The sequence below is a fragment of the Daphnia pulex genome, chromosome 2 (genome assembly GCF_021134715.1).
Source record: "Daphnia pulex isolate KAP4 chromosome 2, ASM2113471v1".
Lineage (NCBI taxonomy): Eukaryota > Metazoa > Arthropoda > Branchiopoda > Diplostraca > Daphniidae > Daphnia > Daphnia pulex.
This window is the reverse complement of record NC_060018.1, coordinates 1,048,203-1,070,792: the sequence shown is the minus strand read 5'-3', so window position 1 is coordinate 1,070,792 and position 22,590 is coordinate 1,048,203. Positions and strand designations below refer to the sequence as shown.

The 22,590-nt window shown below is 43.4% G+C and overlaps 3 protein-coding genes across 9 annotated transcripts; 2 read left to right on the top strand and 1 right to left on the bottom strand.

The window, feature by feature from the left end:
- The first annotated feature begins 14 nt into the window (after nucleotides 1-14).
- Nucleotides 15-5,719, top strand: LOC124188892 (ATPase family AAA domain-containing protein 2-like). Its single transcript, XM_046581825.1, has 16 exons — nucleotides 15-652; nucleotides 714-1,070; nucleotides 1,133-1,360; nucleotides 1,425-1,578; nucleotides 1,649-1,852; nucleotides 1,920-2,112; nucleotides 2,179-2,432; nucleotides 2,498-2,646; nucleotides 2,717-2,925; nucleotides 2,999-3,152; nucleotides 3,217-3,499; nucleotides 3,572-3,810; nucleotides 3,880-4,504; nucleotides 4,569-4,774; nucleotides 4,840-5,328; nucleotides 5,396-5,719. The coding sequence occupies exons 1-16, from the start codon at nucleotides 422-424 to the stop codon at nucleotides 5,426-5,428; spliced, it is 4,008 nt and encodes a 1,335-aa protein (XP_046437781.1). The 5' UTR covers nucleotides 15-421; the 3' UTR covers nucleotides 5,429-5,719.
- A 142-nt stretch (nucleotides 5,720-5,861) lies between these two features.
- Nucleotides 5,862-9,089, top strand: LOC124188899. 2 transcript variants are annotated; one of them, XM_046581843.1, is made up of 3 exons: nucleotides 5,862-6,250; nucleotides 6,317-6,497; nucleotides 6,600-9,089. In XM_046581843.1, exons 1-3 carry the CDS (start codon nucleotides 6,040-6,042, stop codon nucleotides 6,898-6,900), a joined length of 693 nt encoding a protein of 230 aa, XP_046437799.1. In that variant the 5' UTR covers nucleotides 5,862-6,039; the 3' UTR covers nucleotides 6,901-9,089. The 2 variants fall into 2 exon arrangements, with proteins under 2 accessions (XP_046437799.1, XP_046437798.1); XM_046581842.1 differs by having other exon boundaries at nucleotides 6,576-9,089.
- LOC124188894 lies at nucleotides 7,079-20,782 on the bottom strand. Of its 6 annotated transcripts, none has more exons than XM_046581830.1 (5): nucleotides 19,856-20,782; nucleotides 11,224-12,071; nucleotides 10,878-11,129; nucleotides 10,674-10,757; nucleotides 7,079-10,586 (listed from the first exon to the last, which is right to left on the bottom strand). In XM_046581830.1, exons 2-5 carry the CDS (start codon nucleotides 11,972-11,974, stop codon nucleotides 9,142-9,144), a joined length of 2,532 nt encoding a protein of 843 aa, XP_046437786.1. In that variant the 5' UTR covers nucleotides 11,975-12,071; nucleotides 19,856-20,782; the 3' UTR covers nucleotides 7,079-9,141. The 6 variants fall into 6 exon arrangements, with proteins under 6 accessions (XP_046437786.1, XP_046437790.1, XP_046437787.1 ...); XM_046581834.1 differs by lacking the exon at nucleotides 19,856-20,782 and adding an exon at nucleotides 15,438-16,922; XM_046581831.1 differs by lacking the exon at nucleotides 19,856-20,782 and adding an exon at nucleotides 12,342-12,670.
- Between the last annotated feature and the right edge of the window lie 1,808 nt (nucleotides 20,783-22,590).

The following is a 22,590-nucleotide window of genomic DNA, read 5'->3' as shown; positions in this document are numbered from 1 at the left end:
GAAATCCCTGCGTACTATTTTATTCCTGAAGATCACTATGTTATTGTATTTTTGTGTCTCGGAAAAGCGCTTGATTATTATCGAATTAGACAATTACGTTGGGATTTCAGTTAAAAAGCAATCGTGAGTTGATCTTCTTGGAGAAATGAGCAACTTTTCTCCTAGAGAACAGTTTAGTTCTTCTGTGTTTTTTCATTTTTTCTTTTGAAAATTTAAATGTGAGCCACCATTTTGCGCCGATTAAAGGTCGTGGTCAGAACAAGCTTCGTTAACCTTCCTCCTTTTCGTTAAACCGTGGAAAAAGTGAAGTTGAGCTTTTGTTGTCCTAAAAGAATTGGCGGTTTATTACGATTAACTCACTAAGCGTGTCAATAACGACTTGTCATAACAAGTGCGATAGTTTTTTAAGGTAAATTTTAAAATGCTTACCCGAGGTAAAATTCCTAATGTTTCGGACGGAGCAAACTGTCAAGATAGTGAGGACAAAGAGGATGATGATGAAGAAACTATGAACGATGACAATTCTTCTGAAAAAGATTCCTCTTCGAGCAAAGATGAGCAGAGTGAGTGTAAAGTACCCTTTCGGCCCCTTTCAGCTCTTCAAATGAAGCGAACTCCTTCAGCAGATCGTGCCAACATGTCACCAGTTTTGGTAAGAAAACATTTTCAATAGGCATAGTAGTGTTTTTTTCAATAATTTTTTCTGCTTCCAGACTGGTCAGCGTTCATCAAGATCTAATTCTAGAAGAGGCCAGTTTGTCAACGAAATTTCTTCAGAGGATACTCCATTGTCAAAACGTCAAGTGATGAAAAGTGGAGGAGGCAAGAGAAAGAGGCTAGTCTTGGTCGAACCAGAAGAAACTTCACAGGAAGCAGAAGCAAAGCTCAACAGTGCAGAAGAAAGTCACGATGAAGAAGTAAACAGTACAAACCAAAGAAAGATTTCTGTTGCAGAAAGTGAAACTGAGAAGCATGATGAAAGTCATGATGGTGTTCGCAGGAGCCAGAGAGCAAAAAGACAAATGTACACTTACAACGACAGTTGGATATTTGCTGAAAAAAATGTCAAGGTTAGTGTTATGAATTTTTCTCATGACTAGAGTTATAAGATTTACACTTGCTGAATTTTTAGGGATATCCTGCTGCAATCAAAGAAGAAGACACAGCAGCAGAAGGAAATGACCGAATGCATACTAGACGTCTACGTAATCTCGTCCCAAAACGTCAAGAAGAAGTAGATCAAGACATTGAGGACGAGGAAGATGCTCGTCAGATCGCTAACAGACGTGCACAAATCCGAAAACGCAATAAAGCAAAGAAAAAAAAAGTGTCGCGATACCAGACTTCCATGAACGACCAAGTAATAAATCATCAAATTATCTCGTTGGGAGATATCTCGGTAATATTGTTGTTTATTGTTGTAGGATATGTACACAGAGATCAAGAATCGGCGCCTTCGGTCTTCAAGCAATTCTTCAAGGCCAAATTACTCTGGTTATCATTCAACAGTAATAAACGCAAAGAAAACGCCGGCTAGAAGCCAACGACATCGTCGACCACAATATGAATCTTCTAATGGTAAAATTTTATAATATCTTTACATGTTTAGAGTTTCATGTGACATTACGTATTTGCAAATCTACATTAGAATCGGAAACCAAGTCTGAATCCGAGAGTCAAAGTGAAGATGAACAAGAATCCCCCAAAGGAAAGCGCAGGGAAGAGTTGTCTGATCACAGCCGTGATCAGGATAATGAAGAAACCGAACGACCCGCTCCAGCTTTGGGTGGGGAGAGAGTGAAAGGCAAATACACTTTACGCAAAATTCAACCCATCGAAAGATATTGTCCAGGTATTATAGCTATTTCTTGTCGTTATTTCTTTTTTGTCTAACGTCCTTTGGCTTTATGTTTTATTAGAGAATGAAGAATCGCATAATAGATCACGCTCAACACGCCATACATCACGGATAGTGTGCAGCCCTGCTCATCGAGCTCAGAGAAAGCGGCGACAAAAAGCTCAAAACGAGAGCACTACTAGCAGCAGTAGCAGCAGCGATGAAGAACGTTTTGAACGGAGGAAGAACAAAAGCATGTCTAAAGCAAGGAACAGGTAGTGTTATCTCCTGTTTGATGCCAATCAATGAATGATTTAATTTTTTTACAAATAATATTCTAGATGTTTGCCAATGAATTTCTCTCCAGACGATTTGGGTAATGGTGTTGTTAAAGATCGTATGAAGATTGGTTCAAGTTTGGCTGATGTTGACCCAATGAAAGTCGATCGAGAGGTTACTTTTGAACAAGTTGGTGGATTGGAAACGTATGTTCGAAGTTTAAAAGAGATGGTTCTCTTTCCTCTACTGTACCCGGAAGTTTTCCAGAAATTCACTATTCAGCCGCCGAGAGGAGTTCTATTTTATGGACCTCCAGGTTAGTTGAGTAAAAATTCGTTTCTTTGTTGATGACAATCGTTTTAATCTCCATAATTTTTAAAGGAACGGGCAAAACTTTGGTGGCTCGTTGTTTAGCAAATGAATGCAGCCAGAAAGATAGGAGGGTAGCGTTCTTTATGCGCAAGGGAGCAGACTGCCTCAGCAAATGGGTTGGCGAGAGTGAACGCCAATTACGTCTACTTTTCGATCAGGTAACTTTATACTTTTTACACAGCCCAATCACATGATTGTAACAAGATTTTTATTATTCTACGTCAATAGGCTTATCAAATGCGACCTTCTATAATCTTCTTTGATGAAATTGACGGACTCGCACCTGTTCGTTCTACCCGCCAGGATCAAATCCATTCGAGTATTGTGTCTACTCTTTTGGCTTTAATGGATGGTCTCGACTCGCGTGGAGAAGTAATCATCATCGGCGCTACAAATAGGCTGGATGCCATCGATCCTGCGCTTCGCAGACCTGGAAGGTAAGTACATGGACAAGATTGAAATCTCTTTTTATTGATCACTTAATCAAGGATTAATTAATAAATACTGCAGGTTCGATCGAGAATTTCACTTTCCGTTACCTTCTTTGCCTGCCAGAAAAGAAATTCTAGACATACATTTAAAGTCGTGGACTCCTGTCCCAGCTCCCAGTCTAGTGCATTATTTATCTCAGAAGACTGTCGGATATTGCGGAGCCGATCTCAAGGTAAGACGTTTCCCACTTTCTTTGCGATTGTCATCCTATTAATCAAAAACCGGTTTCATTCCAGTCATTGTGTGCTGAAGCAGCACTTTTGGCACTTCGTCGACGCTATCCACAAGTTTACAACTCCAAGGACAAATTGATGTTGGACTTGTCTCAAATCAACGTAGAACGTCGTGATTTTGAACAGGCAGTGCAAAGGTTGGTGCCCGCTTCGCAACGCAGTGCAATGGCTTCGGGCAAGCCACTTTCGTCAGTTGTGACTCCCCTGCTGGACAGTCTTTTTCACGAGCTCATCCAGGCAACTCAGCTCTTGTTTCCCGAAGGAATAGCCACTCTAAAACTGAAAGGTGCCATTGAATGTCACTGTATTCGTCTCACATGAATAGCTTTATCACATCATACATAATCTTTTCCGACAGGCCCATTGAGTGGAGTGAAGAAGCAAACGAGTAACCAGATTTTCCCTCGGTTGTTGGTCCTTGGCGATTGTTGCCCCAACATTACATCCGCCTTGCTTCACTACATGGAACGCCTGCCAGTTCATCGACTTGACTTGTCGACTCTTCATGGACTGGCTGCTCGTAGTCCCGAAGAAGCTTGCGTTCAACTATTTCAAGAGGCTCGACGGAATGTTCCTGCCATTATTTATTTACCCCTCGTATGTTTAGACAGTTAAAAATTGTACTAATTGTTAGCTTGTATACTATATTCATTTGAAATTTAACAGGTTAGCCGTTGGTGGTCAGCCATCGGTGAAACCGTCCGAGCCACTTTTTTAACTCAACTCAGCGAACTCGATCCTGAATTGCCGATTTTCCTTCTTATAACCAACGATACTGAATTGGATTGTTTACCTGATGATTTGTGCGATCTTTTCCACGAGGAAGATGGCGAGATCTTCCACACCAGGCCGTTCACGCCCGAGGAAAGGCAAAACTTCTTCCGGCCTTTAGTCGTAACAAAGTGTTTGAAGCCTCCCATGGTGAGGAAGACACCCAAATCGAAATTGGAAGTTCTTCCTTTGGCTCCGGCGCCTCCTCCCAGACAGTTGAACGAAAAGGAAAAGGAACGATTGGAGCGGAAAGAAGAAGCAACTCTGCGTGAATTGCGAATTTTCCTCCGTGAAATCCTGGCGAAAATGGCTCGCAACAAACTCTTTTACATGTTTACTCGTCCCGTAGACACCAAGGAAGTGCCCGACTATCTACAGGTCATTAAGAGGCCCATGGATCTGGAAACCATGATGACCAAGATTGACCAACACGCTTACGAATCCGCTAAAGATTTCCTGGCCGACATTGAACAGATTTGTGCCAACGCTTTAGAATATAACCCCGACAAGAGCCCAGAAGGTAAACCAACTATTTCCGAATTGAAGTTTATTTGAGGACCTAATAACCAAATTGTGTTGTGTAGACAAAATGATCCGACACCGTGCATGTACCCTACGAGATACGGCCTACGCTTTGATCAAGGCCGAAATGGACACTGACTTTGAGGAACAATGTCAAGAGATTTCGAGAACTCGTAAAAGCAGAAAGGATAAAGTGGCACCTATTGCCGGGCCGCCGGCGTTACTGGATCCAGCTTCGACTGCCATTACGTCAGGAAACGACAGCAAGGTAATAAAAACAGAGACGGAGTTGAGTAACCGACTCTTGTAATTACTGAGCTTATGAAATTGCAGGGCAATGGGGAAGCTACGAAATCGGAAATCAAAGTATCCAAGACCCGGAACAGGAGAGGTGGTGGCTGGTCTCAAGGGATCATAAAAAGTGCGGCCAAGAAACGGAAAGCGGACAGTGAAAGTCTATTGAACGACTCTTCAATGACTGCCCAGGATCAGTCGCAGGAGAACGGGATTGATGATGTCGTCCAACAGGCGTCCGCCAGTGACGAACCTCCAGTCTTGACAGCAGAGGATCCCACCCCAGACGATTCACAGGCCAGCGACGCTTTCGACAGCCAGCCAGAAATAGATTCCGGAGTTGCCCCACCATTGATCGTTTCGAAGAAGTCAGTCATCGTCAACGTTGACAAGCTTGAGGCGCTGTTAGACTCGATTGTTGCCAAGACGGAAAATTGGAGTTTGGAGAAGCTTTTGCGGTTGTATTCGAAATTGTCGAAACTGATTGATCGTTACCTGAGACTTTATGATCGTCAACCACTAGTTGAGGTATGAATGGCATCACCAAACTCATGATTTGCATAATGTCTATACTTTTTCTCTGCTTTTACAACAGGAAATGACTCAAATGCTCAGCAATTGTAGGTGAAGCTTCAGCAATCTGTGGAAGATGGTGACGTCGATCTGATAAAAATGGAAGACGATCTATATTATTTTGAAGCAATTTAACCTCAGGGAGTTGCTGCGGAGATTGCATAGGAAATCGCCCGATAAACTGCGAACAGCTTTTTGAAAAATAGTCGTCGTTCCGTCGCCAAGCATTACTATGAATTTTGTTGTAATTCTTCTTCAAGGCCTTCATTTCGATTTAAAATTGTGAAAACAACTCCTTTTTCAGAAATTTTGGTACGTATGGCGTTTCCAATACAGTAAAACCGAATTGGGTTTATTTTTTATTGAATAATTCTCCAGTTATGTTTAGTTAGTTAAATTTTTCGCACGTCGAATGCGTCAAAAGTTCGCCCTGCAACGCGTCGTTTCAAGGTCACAAGACGTTGTCTTGCGCCTGTGATTTTCCAGGGTTATCTTTCGGAGAAAAGGACGAACGTTGGCTCAATTGCGTCTATTTAACGTATCGTATTCGCCGCTTAAATAGGCAGAGGAGTTCTGTGATGTGTTCAGTAGTTTTGTGTTCATCATCCGATCGAGTCGCTTTTTTGAAAAATTTGAAGACAACTCAAATCCGAGTGTGACAATAAGATGCCTCTCTTCCCAGCGAAATCGACGGCTTTGTCCGATTTGGTTTTAGGATGTTCGTGCATTTGGGCCCTCTATTCCCTTCACGCTGGAACTCCTGCCGTCAACTTGAAGACCCGTATCCTCACCGATGGCGGAATGGCCTCCAACAATTTGGCCTCCGTTTGGTTCGCGTTGACACTTGCAGCTTCAACATTGGGCGCCTTCCGTTTCAGTAAGTTGCTTTAGTGTTCCAGCCATATGTATTATTAGATTTTAACGAAAATATGTTCACCAACAGTGAAAAGGGAATTCTTTGATCGCTTGGCCCCATTTCACGACTTGTTGTCCTGGTTGGTGCTCGTCATTGGACTCCCCTGCTTGGCCTCCCAATTCTACCTCAATGCCGGCCTGCCCGTTCTGGGGAACCTTCACCTCTTGCTCATTCTGCCACCCGTTCTCTCTTGGCTGGGAAAAGATCAGTAATGTCGTTTTCTATTTTACAAAATTTTTGAGTTGACCATTTTGTGGTTTCTTTGCCGAATTCCAACTGGGTAAAGTTTGCTGGGTACTTTCATTTCCAGAGCTGAGACGAACAAGGTGACGGGATACATAGCACTGGCCTGCATGTTCTCCATGACTGGCTGCGCCGTTTACAGCCGCAATTACTACCAGCTATTGGCTTGCCTGTTGATGTTCTCGTCGTCTCGGGCTTTCGACATCACCGAGAACAAGAGACTCGGTTTACCGCCAGTTGATTGGCTCCACTACGGTTTGGCCGCTTCCAATTTCCTGCTCGTCGCCGGACTTTGTCACAGCGATTTGCCCGGCATGGAGAAGCTTCGCCATTGGACCGAAAACGCCATGTCATCCATGTTTTCCTAAATTCATTCATTTCTCATCTACACACAGTACGATTTTTTGTTTTTTGTTCTCTTATCCAAGATGACAATAATAATCAAGTTTATTCTTTTGCACACTTTTGGGAAGACTTAAGGCTTTAAAAAATAATAAAATTCAAATGATAATACAGTTTTTTGTTTTTAATGAGATGACGAACAAATAAGACGCAAACCATATATTTCAAATTTTCTTTTGGAAACGACGAAACACAGAACAAAACAAACAAGGGGAGGAGAGAAAAAAACAAATTGTGTTGGGTGATTTACAAAAAAATTGACGACGAAACACGGAGATAATTCGTTCATGTTGAGGACAGCAAAAAAGTTCAAATTTCAATGACATTTTGGTACTGTTATATGAAAAATCACGTGTTCCCTCCCGGCCATCGTTATACATATCATGATGAAACAACACGGATCAATATAAAAGAAATAAAATGATACAAATTGTAAGAAAGAGAAAAATTGAGAGAAAAATGCAAATCAACAATTGATTGATTTTCTGAAAAAAACTAGCTCACATTTAATCACGGGATCCACCCTGTGGCGTAGATGCCATATCATCAATGAACAAATGAACCCTGTGTCCACCTCGATCTGCACGCACAATTAAAAAATAGAATGAAAATTATTACACGGAGGGGAGATCAAAAGAATTAACGGAAACATCTATCACCACGAAAACAAATGCTGCTGCGCAAATTATAAAAGATGATATTAAAATCATAAAATGCCATTTACACGATATATAATAATAATAGACCTTGGTTCTTTTTTGTGAGCTATTTTGGACCTAATTATATCAAAACTGAACGACGACTGTTCGGTAATCAAGACAAAAAATATAGTCATCGAAATTGTGGTCCACATGTTTAACACAATCAGAAAGAAACCAAAAACAATTTCGTTTTCACTTATCAATTCGGTTGCGACGCCGAAAAACCAAATTCTGAATGGATCACCACATTTTTCAAGGGGAAGAAAGTTGGGAGGAGGAGGCTAAGGTAAAAAATATATAGCTGAGACGTTTGACTCGTAAATGAGCGACGAGAGTGATAGAAGATTTTTCGAAAAAACCACTAAATGCCAAAATCAATTTTTTTCCTTTCACAAAAATGCCATTTTGAAAGTTAGAAAAACAGTACCGCTTTCACGTTCACGAAAAGCAGACGGAATAAGAGATGGCAAACCATACAGGAAATCTTATATTGGGTTGGGTGTGTATAATAAGAGGGGAATTTTATACTATGTAACTTCAATAACCAAAAAATGGTTTTCATTTTTGAATTTTGTCTCTCCAGTCGTCTGTGATATCGAATGTACCCGTATACAGACCCAGTGAAAGATCCCGCGAAAATTTGAATCAAAATGGGTGGGGGGACAGGTGTTTGGACGCTGAGACCATCAAGACGTCCGTCAGTATGCAAACTGTTAAACAACAATTTTGTAAAGTAAAGAGTCTAGATAAAATGCTCTCTATGGATGTAAATATAAATGCACGTTGTATATCAATAGATTATATGGACTCTTTGAAATCGTTGGTGAAAATCGCCCGATTATTATCAAAACAAACGGAATTTGAATCTCTCACATTGAAATGCGGACAGGGAAGAAGGGATGGCAGGCACGAGACTTTAGATATTATACAAGATCATTAAGAGCGAATCAAAGAAACAATAAAACAAACGAGGATACATAATAATATATCTACCTTTTGATGATCACAACAACAACAAGACTGATCACAAATAGCGCGCGTCTTTTGTTTTTCAAAAAATCGATCCTCCTTTTCTGCTCACGTCGCCGTTCGAAAATATACTCTTTTCACGACATTCCTTGTCTTGTTTGTGTCGATTTCAAACGAGAGGGGGGGGAGGGGAAATCACACAGAAACAAAATCAAATTTGTAGAAAAATGTCAAAGAGTATATAATTATAGGCCCTGTTTTGTGTTTGAGCACGCTGTTTATGTATACTTATCAGTCCCTGATTTTCTTCTATTCAATTCGGGAAATGTTTTCAAATTTTTAATTGCTCTCGGGAGTGGGGGTGGGTGGGTGGGGGGAAGCGGAAGGATTATATTACGGAGCAGGTCCCATTTGTTGGCCAAAATCATCAAGTGGAGATGTGTCGTTCGAATTTGTTGTCGTTTTACTCATTTAAATTATATGCACGTACTACTGAAAAATCGGCTGCTGCTGCTGCTAGAACGCCGGGGGCAAATTTCATTTGGACGACGACGGCGGCGACGAGTTGGGCCGATGGGCAAACCGAATGACTGAAGTCGATCGCAAAGGGTCCGGCAGAACCTGATTGGACGCCACCGCCACCGCCGGATCCGCCATTACGTCCGTCAACATCAGCGACGGCGAAGACGAGGCCGACGACGAACGAGAGTCGGACGATTCGCCGTCGCCCGTCGAGCCGTTTTCTCCGCCGCGGAAGCGCGAGCTTTTGCGCGGCGGGCCGTGAGTGGCCGCAGCCGATCCGTCCAATGGGCGCAGGGCTGGCGGGACGGCGGCCGACGAATCCGGGGCGGACGAGTGACCCGCCATCGGCTGATGCGGCGGCCGCTGTTCCAGCGAGCGAAGCGAAGTCGGCGTGGCGGCCAGCAGAGGTCCAGTCGCCGTGACGGGAATGAGCGGAGGCATGGGACGCAAGTAAGTCGTCATCTGCTGATGCTGATGTGGATAACCTTCGCGATCCAGCGATCCAGCGATCGACGACGGGGGGAAATTGATCGGTGCTGGCTGGTGCTGCTGCTGCTGCTGTTGTTGGTGGTGTTTCAACGAGGCCGGCTGATGCTGGCCAGTGAAATTGTGAGGGACCAGACGTTTGGGATCGGACGGGACGTGGGGCAACGCCAGTCGATCCTTGGTGGCGTTCAATAATTGCGGATAGGCAAAATGACTGGCGGCTCGTTGTTCTTGCTGATGCTGCAGGTTGGCCATCATCTGTTGTTGTTGTTGTTGGTGTTGTTGCGAGTCTTCAAAGTCACGAGCCATGTGATGGCCCATAGTGGCCCGGGACAGAGCCAAATTGTTCAAAACATTCCACTGCTGCATGGGGAAATGGCGTTGGGCTTCCATCAGCAACAAGTTGTTGTTGTTGTTGCCGGAAGACATGGGCGGACCGATAATCGAGCCCATGTCAGACGGGCTGCTCCGGCTGTTCTCGGCGGAGGAAGGCGGAAGCAAAGATTGTTGTTGTTGTTGGCTGTTTCGCTCCGCTCCGCCGTCTGTCAAATGGACGGCCAATCGTTTGTTGCCTTGATGTTGTTGTTGTTGGTTGTTGTCGATGTAGATGCCTCCACTCGTGGAGATATGACGGCCTTGGTGTGAACGCTGGTGATGTTGCTGCTCGGTGGCAACCGGACGTTGTTGATGCTGTTGCTGCATGGCGGAATTTTTGGCCGGAAGAGAAGATGAGGCGACGGCGGCAGTCGACGCTGCGGCAGCCGCCGCCGAAGTGGAAGGGACGGGCGACTGTCTGGTGGGCGAGACGCCGTGCATTTTGATGTGAGCCTCCAACGTTTTCTTGGATCCGTACGTCTCAGAGCAGATGGTGCACTTGTACAACCGCTCGCCCAGGTGAGACATTTGATGCAATTTCAGGACGTGATTGTAGGCGAACGTTTTACCGCACACGTCGCAAGCGTAAGGCCTTTCACCTGTCGCAATCCAATTTCAAATTCAATTAGTCTAATATAATATTACACAATTGTTGACATATAGAGAAAATGCTAGCGCCAACTCACCTGTATGCGTTCGTGAATGGACTTTGAGCTGCTTGGAGCAGGTGAATCCCTTGCTGCAAACGGTGCACACGTACGGCTTCTCACCTGCGTCAATGATCAAAACAATTTTCGATTAGCAAGTGCTGCTGAACCAAAGGAAAACGTTCGCCAGTCAAATCAAACAACATAAAACATTAAAGATAAAGGTGATGGGGTGCTGCGTACCCGTGTGGGAGCGCATGTGAATGACGAGCTGGCCAGACTGGATGAACGTTTTGCCGCAATCGGTGCACTGGTGCGGGCGCTCGCCCGTGTGAATCCGCATGTGCCGGTGGAGTTTGCCGCTGTGCTCAAAGCCGCGGCCGCAGTGCGGGCAGCGGTACGGCTTCTCCTTCGTGTGGATCCGCCGGTGGACGCTCAGGTTCTCCTTGACCGAAAAAGACTTGCCGCACACTTCACACACGAACGGCCGCTCACCTACACCACCAAGGGCGCCAAAATCAAAAATTTTTTGAATTTTCTTATTAAATCGCTATTAATTTAATTAAATATTTTGGTGATTAAATTATACCTGTGTGCGTTCGGTAGTGGCGGGTGAGTCTGGCCGGAACGGCGAACGTTTTGCCGCACATGTCACAACGATGAGCTTCTTCGCCTCCAATCGCCGACGACGACGACGTCTGTGACGGCGGAGCGGATGCAATTCCGGCGGGTGTCGTCGGTTGTTGCGTTGTACTTCCGCTGCCCATCATCAGGCGATGACGCTGCTGGTCCATATTACTACTATCACAGTCGTTGGTGTTGTTGCCGAACAACATGGCTCCGCCGCTCCGACTGCTGCTGCTGCTGCTGGATGATCCCATCATGCTGGGCTGGATCGGCTGAGTGCCGGATGACTGATTATTGTGGTGCTCCATCGCCGCTGCGCTGTCCACTTTCCTGCTGTGGTTGCGGTGCTGCTGCTGCTGGTGTCCAGCTCCTACTCCGCCGCTTCCGCTTTTGCTATTGCTCCTGCTGCTGGTGACGTTGAGGCTCTGACTGTTGCAGGTGAGATCTAATGGGTCGACTTTGACGGCGTCCATCATGGCCACGTCCGTGTCGCTGACTGACGACGACGACGACGACGACGACGAAGAGGACGACGAAGATGAAGACAACGGCAACATGTTGTTGTTGTTGTTGTTGTTGCCCGCTACGACGGCGGTGATGAAAGACGGATGAGACGACGAAGATGAGTTGGTCGCGTGCTGGCTGACGAGTTGTTGTTGCTGTTGTTGCTGCTGTTGGACATAGCCCCAACGTTGTGACTGCTGGCCGGCCATCAACGGACGGACGCTCTCAACGATCCTGCTGCTGACTCCTGTTATCACAGTCGGTGATGGATGTTGGCCGTCTCATTCAGGCTGCTAATCCAAAGCTCTGCGTGCGACAAACAACAAAACAACCATTGTAATAAATAACAAACAAATCTATAAGAATTAGACGGACACAGAGCGGATGAATCAGCTTTCCCTCCCACGTATTCCGTCCACAGCACATCGTGACAAATCCTTCTATGACATGCTGGGCTGGATAGGCAAGTGACGAGATTGTGGTAGACAAGATACAATATCGGTTTAGGGTTTTCCCTCCCAATCAATAACGTGTCTGGAATCAGAATAACGCGGGGTCAGCCCAGATCTCTATTACCTGTGGGAGATAGTATGTACACTACGACTATTGCTAGAATAATATTACAAGCGCCGGAATGGAAAGACCAATGTCGTCACCGATGTTAGATTGCGTAGGGCTACAGCACGCTAAGTCGCTCCGACAGAGAGCCTTGCGGACAATTCCAAGAAATATATACAGCCCGAGCAATGCAACACACGAGTAGATATCAGACGGGGATGGAATAACATCCAATATCTCGGACAACGAATTAAAAGCTAAAAAAAAAAAAAAAAAATGGAAAAACCAGACAAAGTCTGCACAAGTGCGGCTCGATCCGGTTCGTCTCCTGCGAGTATCGGACTCGGAATGAAACGACCGTCATCATATTTAGAACAAAGTAAAAGATTGGAGGGCGTATATATCCTAAAGCGGAGAGGGGGGGTACGATTATTAAAGCTGAAAACCTAACGAGAAAAACTTTCCTTTCCTGTACACCAAATCAAAAAAAGAAAAAGAGAAAAAGAAAAGAAAAAGAAAAAGAGAAAAAGAAAAGGAACGGAGCGATAGATAATGAGGCGGCCGGACCGTTATTATATGCAGCACATGTTGCGTAAGAAAATGTACACAAGTCTAAAAATAAACGCACGAAGGAGAAAAAAAGGAACCGCAGCAGCAGCGGGATGATATATTTAAAGAGAGGCGGCCGACTTGCTCATCCATTCCAATTCATTATTACGTCCGCTGCCGTTCGTTGAGTATAGCCATGTCGATTGATGGTATATTTCGTGTGTGAGGTGAATGGATGTAGGATATTGTACATGCATATGATACGTATACGTGTGCGGTGGCTGTATATATGTATACAGACATATACATCAACAGGTGATGACTGTAATAATATACCGCAATAAATAAGGCACGCAAGCGCTCAACAGTTGCGGTCACATCACGAAAATAGTTGTCGTGTTGCGTCAGATATATCAGAAAAGGAAGGGGGAAATGTACTACTATATAGTAATAGCAATGGAGACAACATTTTTCAAGTTATCGACAGCACATTTGAATGCACAGGCCTTTTTTTGTGTTTTCTCGGTGGTGGTGGTTGGGTATAATGCGGTCGATGACTGAGCAGAGTCGTCGAGTACGCGGATAAATATAGAAATGCGATCGGGAATTATTGTTGCGGTTGGCGGATGCGGCCGGAGACTTTGCTGCTGGGAAGAACCGCAATAACCGGTGGGGATTACCGGTCATCACACATTCCTGCTGGACAGCCACTATGTCGAACATCAACTTATTGTACCTGCATGGATATACTGTGGCTACCAGTTGACTTTCCAATTTCCTATTTGGTGGGCAAGCAACATTCATTCCTGCCATGTATATAATACAGTATAGAGTATATCTGGTATATAGATAATGTATCAAATACATTTATTCTCACGTACACCACAGTCTGAATTGCATAGTCAGCTGTCTATACATATTACGGGGAAAACAGACCCAGATCACTTCTATAGATGTCTAACCGCAGGTTTGAGCAGGACTATGCAGACATTTATAGCTCAATCGGCATCGAATAAGATTTTTAATCAAATTGATCAACACTTATAAATAAATGGTGGGATGCGGCTCACGAGAGATTCTCCCCGTGTATAACGGGCCTTTTCCTATACAATAAGTTGCTGGACTCTGCTAGAGATGCACCGGTTCGGCTGAATAGTTTCACTTTAGAGAACCCTATGCAGGGGCGACCAAATGGATCTGTAATAGGGGAGACCTAGAAAAAACACACAGCACATGTGGCCCCAGCAGCCGGTGCAATGAACTCCATCCAGTTTCAAGCCGTTTCAAGCCTATATGTACAGCATATACTCTCTTATACGTCCTATATAGAGAAGGAGCGTCTCGTCTGTACATACAGAAATAGACCATTTTGGTCGACCATCTCCATAGCCGGCCCTGTTTGTTCGAGGATAAAGGGGACTCTATACACGGGAACCATATATTAGAACCCTTTAAGTCGCTATAAGGAACATTCGACGTCGAAAGGAACTAATATATTTATAATAGGAGTCTAAGTATACGACTGCTGTAATGAAACAAATAATGTAAGTGTAATTCAATTAACTAGTCGAATTAAGAGAATATAGGTCCAGACATCTAATAGATGTGATTTTTATACACATATCGTACGCCTTGTGCATTGCTGATGAATAATTAAAAACCTGTTCATCAGATTTCTGGGATCACGTACATTGAACAGAGTTGATGGAATTCTAGTCACGTTCCGGATAATATATCTATCGGTCTGACCTGCTCTATCGAAAACTCTGGCGAGAGTTTGCTGGGATGAGGAAAACAAAAATCAAATTCAATTTCTCTATACGGTTCTGCTGCTGATAAATCTCCACAAACAAAGGCAAAGGAAATAATAATGTAATTTATGTGCTGTGATGGGTTCACGTGATGCCGGGACACGTCGCCGACAATCCTTTTCCCTTTATATAATAAATGCTGCCATCATAAAATATGAAATGCATGACGACAGCCGTTATATACAGAATATCAGGTGTATAAACTGATGGACGACGATGATTTGGCGTATTCAATTATTGCGCAAGGAAATGATGGGAAAGGTCCTTGGACTAATATCTAACGGATGTCCTTCTTTGCATCCATATTACTGCTGCTGCTAAATAACATTACACACATTCCGACAGCGGGAGTCGTGCTGCCGGATTCAATCATGCTGCTGGGTTCTCGTAATATGGCACAGATAATGCCATTTGTTTAAACACTGCTACACTGCTACTTTTTATCCCCACCTAAACATTTATATAGCTGATGGCGTAATATACTCGAATATAACGAGGAAAAATATGGCATTCCAGGAAATGAGTTTAAAATCATTTGAACGGCGCGGATATATAATATTGCTCAATTTTTTATTACATAGCCGTAGCGCAGCAGCAGCAATTCGGATGCGAGCAGCGAATTGTATAACGATGGGAACGTGAAAGTTACGTGCAGATTTCGACCCGAAAAAAATTCACAATAAAAACAAACTATTCTAAAAATAAATGTTAAATAATATCGCAGTGAAATAAAATGTAATGTTATATAGCCTACCTCGACGCTGCCCATTGTGCAATAGATATAATAACTGTTGTGCCACTTTGCCTTTTATTCCCGGCACTCGCTGCTGTGCGTGTATATAATATATACAATAAATAATTTTTCAAAGTTCACAGGGTCCAGGAGCAGCAACGTTTGTTGTAATGGAATAGTTTTTTTTTCCGGGTAAATGTTTTCGTCGTATTATTTATTGCAGGGAAAAGCAGAGATAAGGAAACTAATCACTTCAGTCTTCAGTCTTCAGCGTAAAGTAGCTATATATCCTGGGCAACGCTACAGGCGTTTGATTGATCCAAGCCCTGTTATTATTTCTCTTTCTCTCTAGCAATTTGATGTAGAGCTATATATACAATGTCATTCAATTTAATAACCAGTTGAATGGCTGCTGCTGGAGACGCTAAAATATTGAAGGTTGGAGCTGCTGATCGCCACAGGGTTGGAACGAAACCAAACAAACACATAATACGTGGACTATAGCCGATAACGTATACACAATGTTGTGCTATAATTTACCGTCAAGGGCGATGCATAACACAACTCACTGACACTATGTATGTAGGTATAGAGCCTTAGCAAGGACGTCTATAAGCGCGGAGACACTTGTGTGAATGTAAAGGGACGACTTTGTCGAACGGCAGCAGAATCGCTAGTAAAGTCACTCGGCTTCTCGTAGGCCTCTAAAAAACCTATTCCCCGATTGCTGCTGCTGCTGTGGCTGCCCGGCAGCAACACCAAAACATTTCCAACCGTGTAGTGGTGGTCGTCCCAATAAGGGGAGGGTCTCATTGAGCAGAGCAACTCTCTAGCCACTAGATGGCAGCAGGTAGGAAAGCGGAAAGGATGTATCGCATCAAGTGTTTAAATTTAGATTGGATCTATGCAATATTCGATCAGCCAGCCGAAGGAAAAAGTCAAATTCTACGGATGAATTCACAATTTCTATATAGGCTGCATGATAGAAATTTAGAATTCAAATATTCGATCGTTCATAATGAACGAGATGCTGGCGTACGTGACTGTATCAAGGCCGCTCAAATTGCGTTTCTTACACAAAGTTTTATTATTTTATATTCTTTGGCAATTGAAAAATGGTTGGTGTATTTACCGGCTGGTGGCCTGTCCGGGCGATAGCACCGTCATGGCAATAACAACATTGTCGTTAACGACATCAGACAACAAAGAAATGTCATTGAAGCGGAGCGTGCGATGAATGCGCTACCGCGACCGCTACCCAACCGCTACCCAACTGCTGCGCTGCTACCCGCGGGAAAAAATTCAAGAAAAGAAAAAATACCCACAGCAGAGCCTTTCCTTTTTGTTCCTTTCGGGCTGTCGCGCAGTTTTTTTACCTTTCCCAAAAATGGTCCCACGGATGTTTTTTAACTGCCTGCTGTACTACCTCGGTGGTAGGGAGTAGCGTACCGCATAAAACCCGGAACGTTGCCATCACGTCGACATTAAAATGTACAGCAAATGGTCGTTTAATAATATTAAAAAAAGAAGGGGAAAAAATCGTTGATGTTAATCTCTTTAATATATAACGCGCACCATCAGTAGCAGCAGCATGCAGTGCGGTATATAGACATAATATAAATATAGGTCTTTTGCTGTGCTGTGCATAGCGCAGCAGTCCATTTTTTGTTTTCTTTAACGACTTTCTTTTGTTATTGTTTTCCTGTAGAGCGACAACATTGTCTTGGTTCGTGTGAATTGCGCAGTTATGGAGGACATTTTGCTACTTTTTTGTTGGTAGCAGAAAATATACGTACGTACAAGAAGTGTAAATGTGTAGGCTACACGATAAACTTTTGTCTTTATTTCTTTTCCCCCACAGCACGTGAGAAGTTGTTGTGTGCCACCTGCAATCTACACACCTCATTGGAGGTGGAATCACGCAGTACACCGAGAGAGAGGTGGATGACCATTTCACTTCACGGACTGTTAAATATAATAACGAAAAAAAAAGAAGTAAATTGTTCGCTTGTCAGCATCAGCAAATACTGGCTGCTGTGCTGTCACCTTCCTCATTCATTTCAATGCCAAGCCACAGACATTCTTGTTGATGGCCAGCATCAGCAGATCAATGTCTACAAATAGCTAGACGGACATATAAGGGGAAAAGACCTTAATTCTTCTTTCCCTTTTAGTCGGAAAAGGATAGTCTGTCCTGTACAACCTTTCGTCCGCCTATATAGGGCAGATCAATCCGGTTGTTGCTACCTATGAACATATCTATAGAATTTTTTCTCCACATTTCTTGTTTAAAGCAACTATAAGCCAGCAGTAGACTATATATGCTGGACTAGAGGGGGAATAAGAAACCCTGGATTGACAACAGCCAATGTCCTTGTGGTTGTTTAGAAAGGTCAAAGCAGGTCACAAAAAAGGAAGAAGAAACCGTTTCTTTTTCATCTATATATACTCAGGTGCTGCTCTCTTTTGCTGGTAGCTATATATAGAAGATAGAGGCTATTAAAGAGAAGGTTTTTGCCCATCAAATATTGTTGTTGACCTTCCTCATGTCTTCCTATATTTGATCCGTTTGTCCTACATTTTTCTGCGGAATAGCCTCTAGCTTTCAATAAACACAGCAACAACAGCAGCTCCTAGTGTACGGCTTATTTAGAATGCTGACCTGAGCAGCGCACGAATAAATTATACTGCTGCGCATCATCCGCTATTCTTTTCATTCCAATTGATTTCTCTAGGACCACGCCCAAAACCTAGATTTTTTGAAAAATGAAAACCAGTTTTATTATATTATTTCGGTTCTGACTGAGACAAACAAAATTCTTATTTTATCAAATGATTTCGCTGCCGATTGTGCGATAACAACCGAAAATGTGACTCGCCCTTTTGGGGTACAGTATTATTAGATTTTGCTTTAGTTTATCGGCATGTTGCACTTTGCACTGGACCCCGTCTTATACGTCCGCGCTTACACAAATAATTCCATACAGGCCCCCGTCTTATTTAGAAAGATGATGACGAGTTCCAACATTTTGTGTATATTTCAGTGCACATCCCGTCCGTTTCCGCCTATGCCTCTGCTGTTGGGCTGTAAAGCGAGGGTGGAACCATTGCCCCCCATCGAGCTGCCATAAGTTCGCTACCGAAGGGTATAGCTAGTCTACATAGCCTATACATACTACATTAACTAACAACAGTTGCTCAGCACTTGGACTCTCCTCCCCCCATCTCCACCTCCACCTCCTGTTACAGCAGCACAGCAGTGCTGCATAACAAGGAGCGCGCAGGATGGAATGGAAACTCGCGTCCCTGTCTAATACGAACGAACGTGTTTTTTGTTTTTCCTTCTTTTCCTATCCGGCAGCGACACAAAACAACGAATGGAAAGAAGCTCGCAGCCGCTCGCAGCAGCCAGAAACCCAAAAAAAAAAAGTCGTTAACAAGCCAATGGATGGACACCCCACACAACGGCCCTATGGATAATGTAACAGCGTTGCAGTGCTAGTGCATGAAGAAACGAACAGGGGAAAAAAAAACAGACCCAAGAGAGAATATAATATAAGAGAAGCGACGACCTACTCCATGGCAAACGGTCGTATTTCGGTCACGGTCTACACGTGGAGCAGGCGGAGCCAAAAAATGGGAGAGCGGAGGGGGGGGGGGGAGGGGGGTTGAAAAAAAATTTTATCGTTTAAAACGGGTGGGTGGAAATATCCCCCAATACGGCCAGGAGCACCTCCTTCCCAAGTCTCCTATTTTTTTTTAAGGCTGTTATCTCCAGAGGCTCCTGATGAGGTCGTTTTTCTCTCCATCCTACCTACATACCCCCTTGAAATTCGTATGTCCTTGAAGAAAAGTCATCCACCCATCAAGAACCTCCTTGTACCTTCCTTCCCTGCTGCGCCAACTTTTTTCTTTTTAATTTGGTAATAGTTTCTTCGAAAGAAGAAAAGGTTTCCCTCATTTTTATTTTCAAATTTGGAGCGCGCACTGCAGGCTACCGCCATCTAACGGCCAAAATAGAAACAACATTGGGGTTGGTCAGTTATCCTGCTGGGAAATAATGACGTTGATGACGTCAAGTGAGACGCAGCAATATCGCCGCACGGCGCGCATTGTGGCGTGTGTGGTTGGTCGATTCTCCGTGTCACGTAACCTCTACTGGCAGTAACTGGACCTACCCGAATCCAAAACGGAGAAGACTGTCGTCCATAATGTGGGTAGGATACAGCCATTGTGCATTATAATAATTACCAAAATTTCCCCGCATCCCGAATTATGCAAATTGTACGCGTTTGGTCATTGGAAATAAAAAAAGTGACTTAACATTGTTCAAGGAAACATGGCTATGTATGGTTATTTATGACATTGAAACTCCACCCAAATAAGAATTGAGAAATCATTGCCGAACTTCTAATATAAAATCTGCATTGGAAACTCACCGGCAAGCCGAATTGTCTTGTTTATTTCTATCGTTGCGTGATGTGTTGATTCTCTCGGCTGATGCATGTGATGACAGGACGACGGTGGATCGATTGTCTGGAACAAATGATACGATTTTTTCTCCGGCTGTTGCAGCAGTTTGACGATTCAAATTGCTGACGCAATAATTCTTAGCCTTCCGTTTATTGGATCCGTCCAAACGTATTAGACAGACGATAGAAACCGCGGCGGATGGACAGCGACCATCGAGGGCTAATAGTCGATGACACACGACACCGAATCAAAGTTTTGTGTTCCGCCAAATTCGGCGCTCAACGTTCAAAATTCGCACGGTAGTTGTCGGCGCAGCCAGGAACTCTTGTATATATAATAACCCGCGCTATTATATAGGCTGACCAATCGTTATAGAAACGAAAGGGATGAAATCTCAAACGAAATAAGCTGCTAGCGCTTTTCTGTTTATTATATACCGCGTCCTGTCTGTGCAGTTTCTATATGCTGCGGGAGTTGAAAACGACGTACACACGTGCCTGTTTGCCAGCAGCTTCCAGGACCGACTGGGCCTGGCCACTAAACCGACCGTGGCGTATAAGGAAGGAAAAGAGCCCGAATAACGCCAAGAGTGCTGTATAGAGAGAGAGAGAGAGAGTCTGAAAAATAAAAGGCGGGACCCGCCCAGCAGCGCTCGGCTGTGGGTGACTGCCGGTGGGAGGAACCTGCTCTCAAGGAACGCGTTGTGCTGCGTTTGTGTGTTACGACCCCGCCGCGTGAGGTGGATGGGGACCGGCAGCAGCAGCAGTAGTACATCAGCAGAAGAGGAGGTGGAAAAGGGGACCTACCCCAGTCCTTGACTTTAACCTGTGCTGCTTGATGCTACACAGCACACACACACACACACTCTACTAATACGCGGCAGCACAACTGAGACAATGTCGACGCTGTGCACACACACTTGATATACATGCATAAACAGCGGGGCTGCGCACTGGTTCCCCCTTATTTTGCCTGTCGTTGGTTCGGTATTCGTTCGCTCTTTAGTTGACTCACGAAACGCTACGCGGCGCCACTCGAGTGCTGGGCGACACACAAGTTTCACTTTTGTCTACGTGCCGAATGTCTATCTATAGTATTCGATTATACATCTTCTTGAATTGTTTCGATTCGCTTTTTAATGGCATCCAATTGTAATTTATTGAGATCGGCTCGTTCTTATGTGCAACACCTGCGATTGCTGCGCATATTTATTAGGTCGTTACAAACACAGCACAGGAGTATAATATGTATAGGCAGTTTTGTACGCAACACAAAGTGCGTCGTTGACAGCAGCAGCAGTTGGAAAATATTTAGCAAACAACTGCAGCAGCGGGAACGACTGCTGATGTGGCGCGGGCAAGCTCTATATTAAATTAACATTTAATTTGATTACAAACGGCAATGATTGTTATACATAAGTTTATAAGCCTGTATTATTAGTTCAATGCCTATAGACTGCTGACGTCTTGAAATATGATTCGAATGATTTATATATTTAACGACAAAGCCATGAGCAGGTAACAATCAAATGTCTGTTAAGCGAGTGTATATAATCGGTGTCAGACGCAGCATTATCATGTTGAACCCCGTCACTCTATATTGTATAACGAACGACGAATGAGGAAGAGAATTACATGTATAGAATGCATGTGCATTGAATATTAGCCTGTCGTCATGTCACGTGAGTTGTTTGTGTCAGGTCTGGCTTCTTTCTCGTCTGGTTTTCTATATAATACCTCTTCCCATGTTGGATTCTTTTTATTCTGCTTTCATTTCCAACGCTCTGCTGGGCGACTGTACATTGTAATATAGTATAGGCTATTCTCTTATACTTATCTGCAGTGTATTTTTTTTATAGTTTTATGTAGGCTAATTGCTAATAGTTAACTGCCAGAGGACAATTTGTTATAATAAGCGTATTAATATAGGCTACATAAATAATCCAATGTCTTCTGCATATTATCAGTTGAAATATATGGACAACGGAAATCCCATGCTGCATAATACATAATAATATTTCTCGGCTTTTGACTTGTTCTATATGGAAACTACTTTACATATTGTTGCGCATGCGAGTGCTATGGGCAAAGATTTTTGAGGAAATAAATATATATATATTATATTCCCAGGGTGAGGGAATAGATAAGGATATGTGAATAAAAACGAGTTTTATTTTTCTGATTTCAGCACGATCGCCGCGTGTCTTATATTCACCGACCGTGAAATATTTTCGCTATATAGTTCTAAATTAGTTTTTTTTTTCAAATTCGTTTTGCCCTTTTTAAAAAGACTATACAGTATAGTAGCAACCAGCAACAAAAAAATATATCCAACAAATGAAGCGGAGATACAACGTGTTTTGCAAGAAAACCGGTCACAATCGATAACACTTTTGTTGCAAAATCTCAAATGTATTTTCGTTTTGCAACGCAAAAACGATGAACTGGACACGAAAAAAAGCCAAAAAAAGCTGCTGCTGCACGTTTCGTGCTGACCACCGAAAGCGTTATCCAATTCCAGCATCACGTAATATTATAATAATATTATAGAGAATTTGATAGCAATTAAAATTTTCTAAATTTTCCAAACCGCCGTGACATATGAATAAGACAAATGTTTTTTGGCATAGCCACTCGCCAAATTTCTATGTGACGTTCAGCTTATGTTTTTGTTTTCATATTAGAAGCGTTGCACGTGAATT

Coding starts and splice junctions, on each gene's coding strand:
- LOC124188892 (XM_046581825.1), top strand. CDS start 422: ATGCTTACCCGAGGTAAAATTCCTAATGTTTCGGACGGAGCAAACTGT. Junction 1,071..1,132: donor TTGCTGAAAAAAATGTCAAG/GTTAGTGTTATG, acceptor CTGAATTTTTAG/GGATATCCTGCTGCAATCAA. Junction 3,153..3,216: donor ATTGCGGAGCCGATCTCAAG/GTAAGACGTTTC, acceptor GTTTCATTCCAG/TCATTGTGTGCTGAAGCAGC.
- LOC124188899 (XM_046581842.1), top strand. CDS start 6,040: ATGCCTCTCTTCCCAGCGAAATCGACGGCTTTGTCCGATTTGGTTTTA. Junction 6,251..6,316: donor ATTGGGCGCCTTCCGTTTCA/GTAAGTTGCTTT, acceptor GTTCACCAACAG/TGAAAAGGGAATTCTTTGAT. Junction 6,498..6,575: donor TCTTGGCTGGGAAAAGATCA/GTAATGTCGTTT, acceptor AACTGGGTAAAG/TTTGCTGGGTACTTTCATTT.
- LOC124188894 (XM_046581830.1), bottom strand. CDS start 11,974: ATGGCCGGCCAGCAGTCACAACGTTGGGGCTATGTCCAACAGCAGCAA. Junction 11,130..11,223: donor CCACTACCGAACGCACACAG/GTATAATTTAAT, acceptor TTGGTGGTGTAG/GTGAGCGGCCGTTCGTGTGT. Junction 10,587..10,673: donor CCATTCACGAACGCATACAG/GTGAGTTGGCGC, acceptor GGATTGCGACAG/GTGAAAGGCCTTACGCTTGC.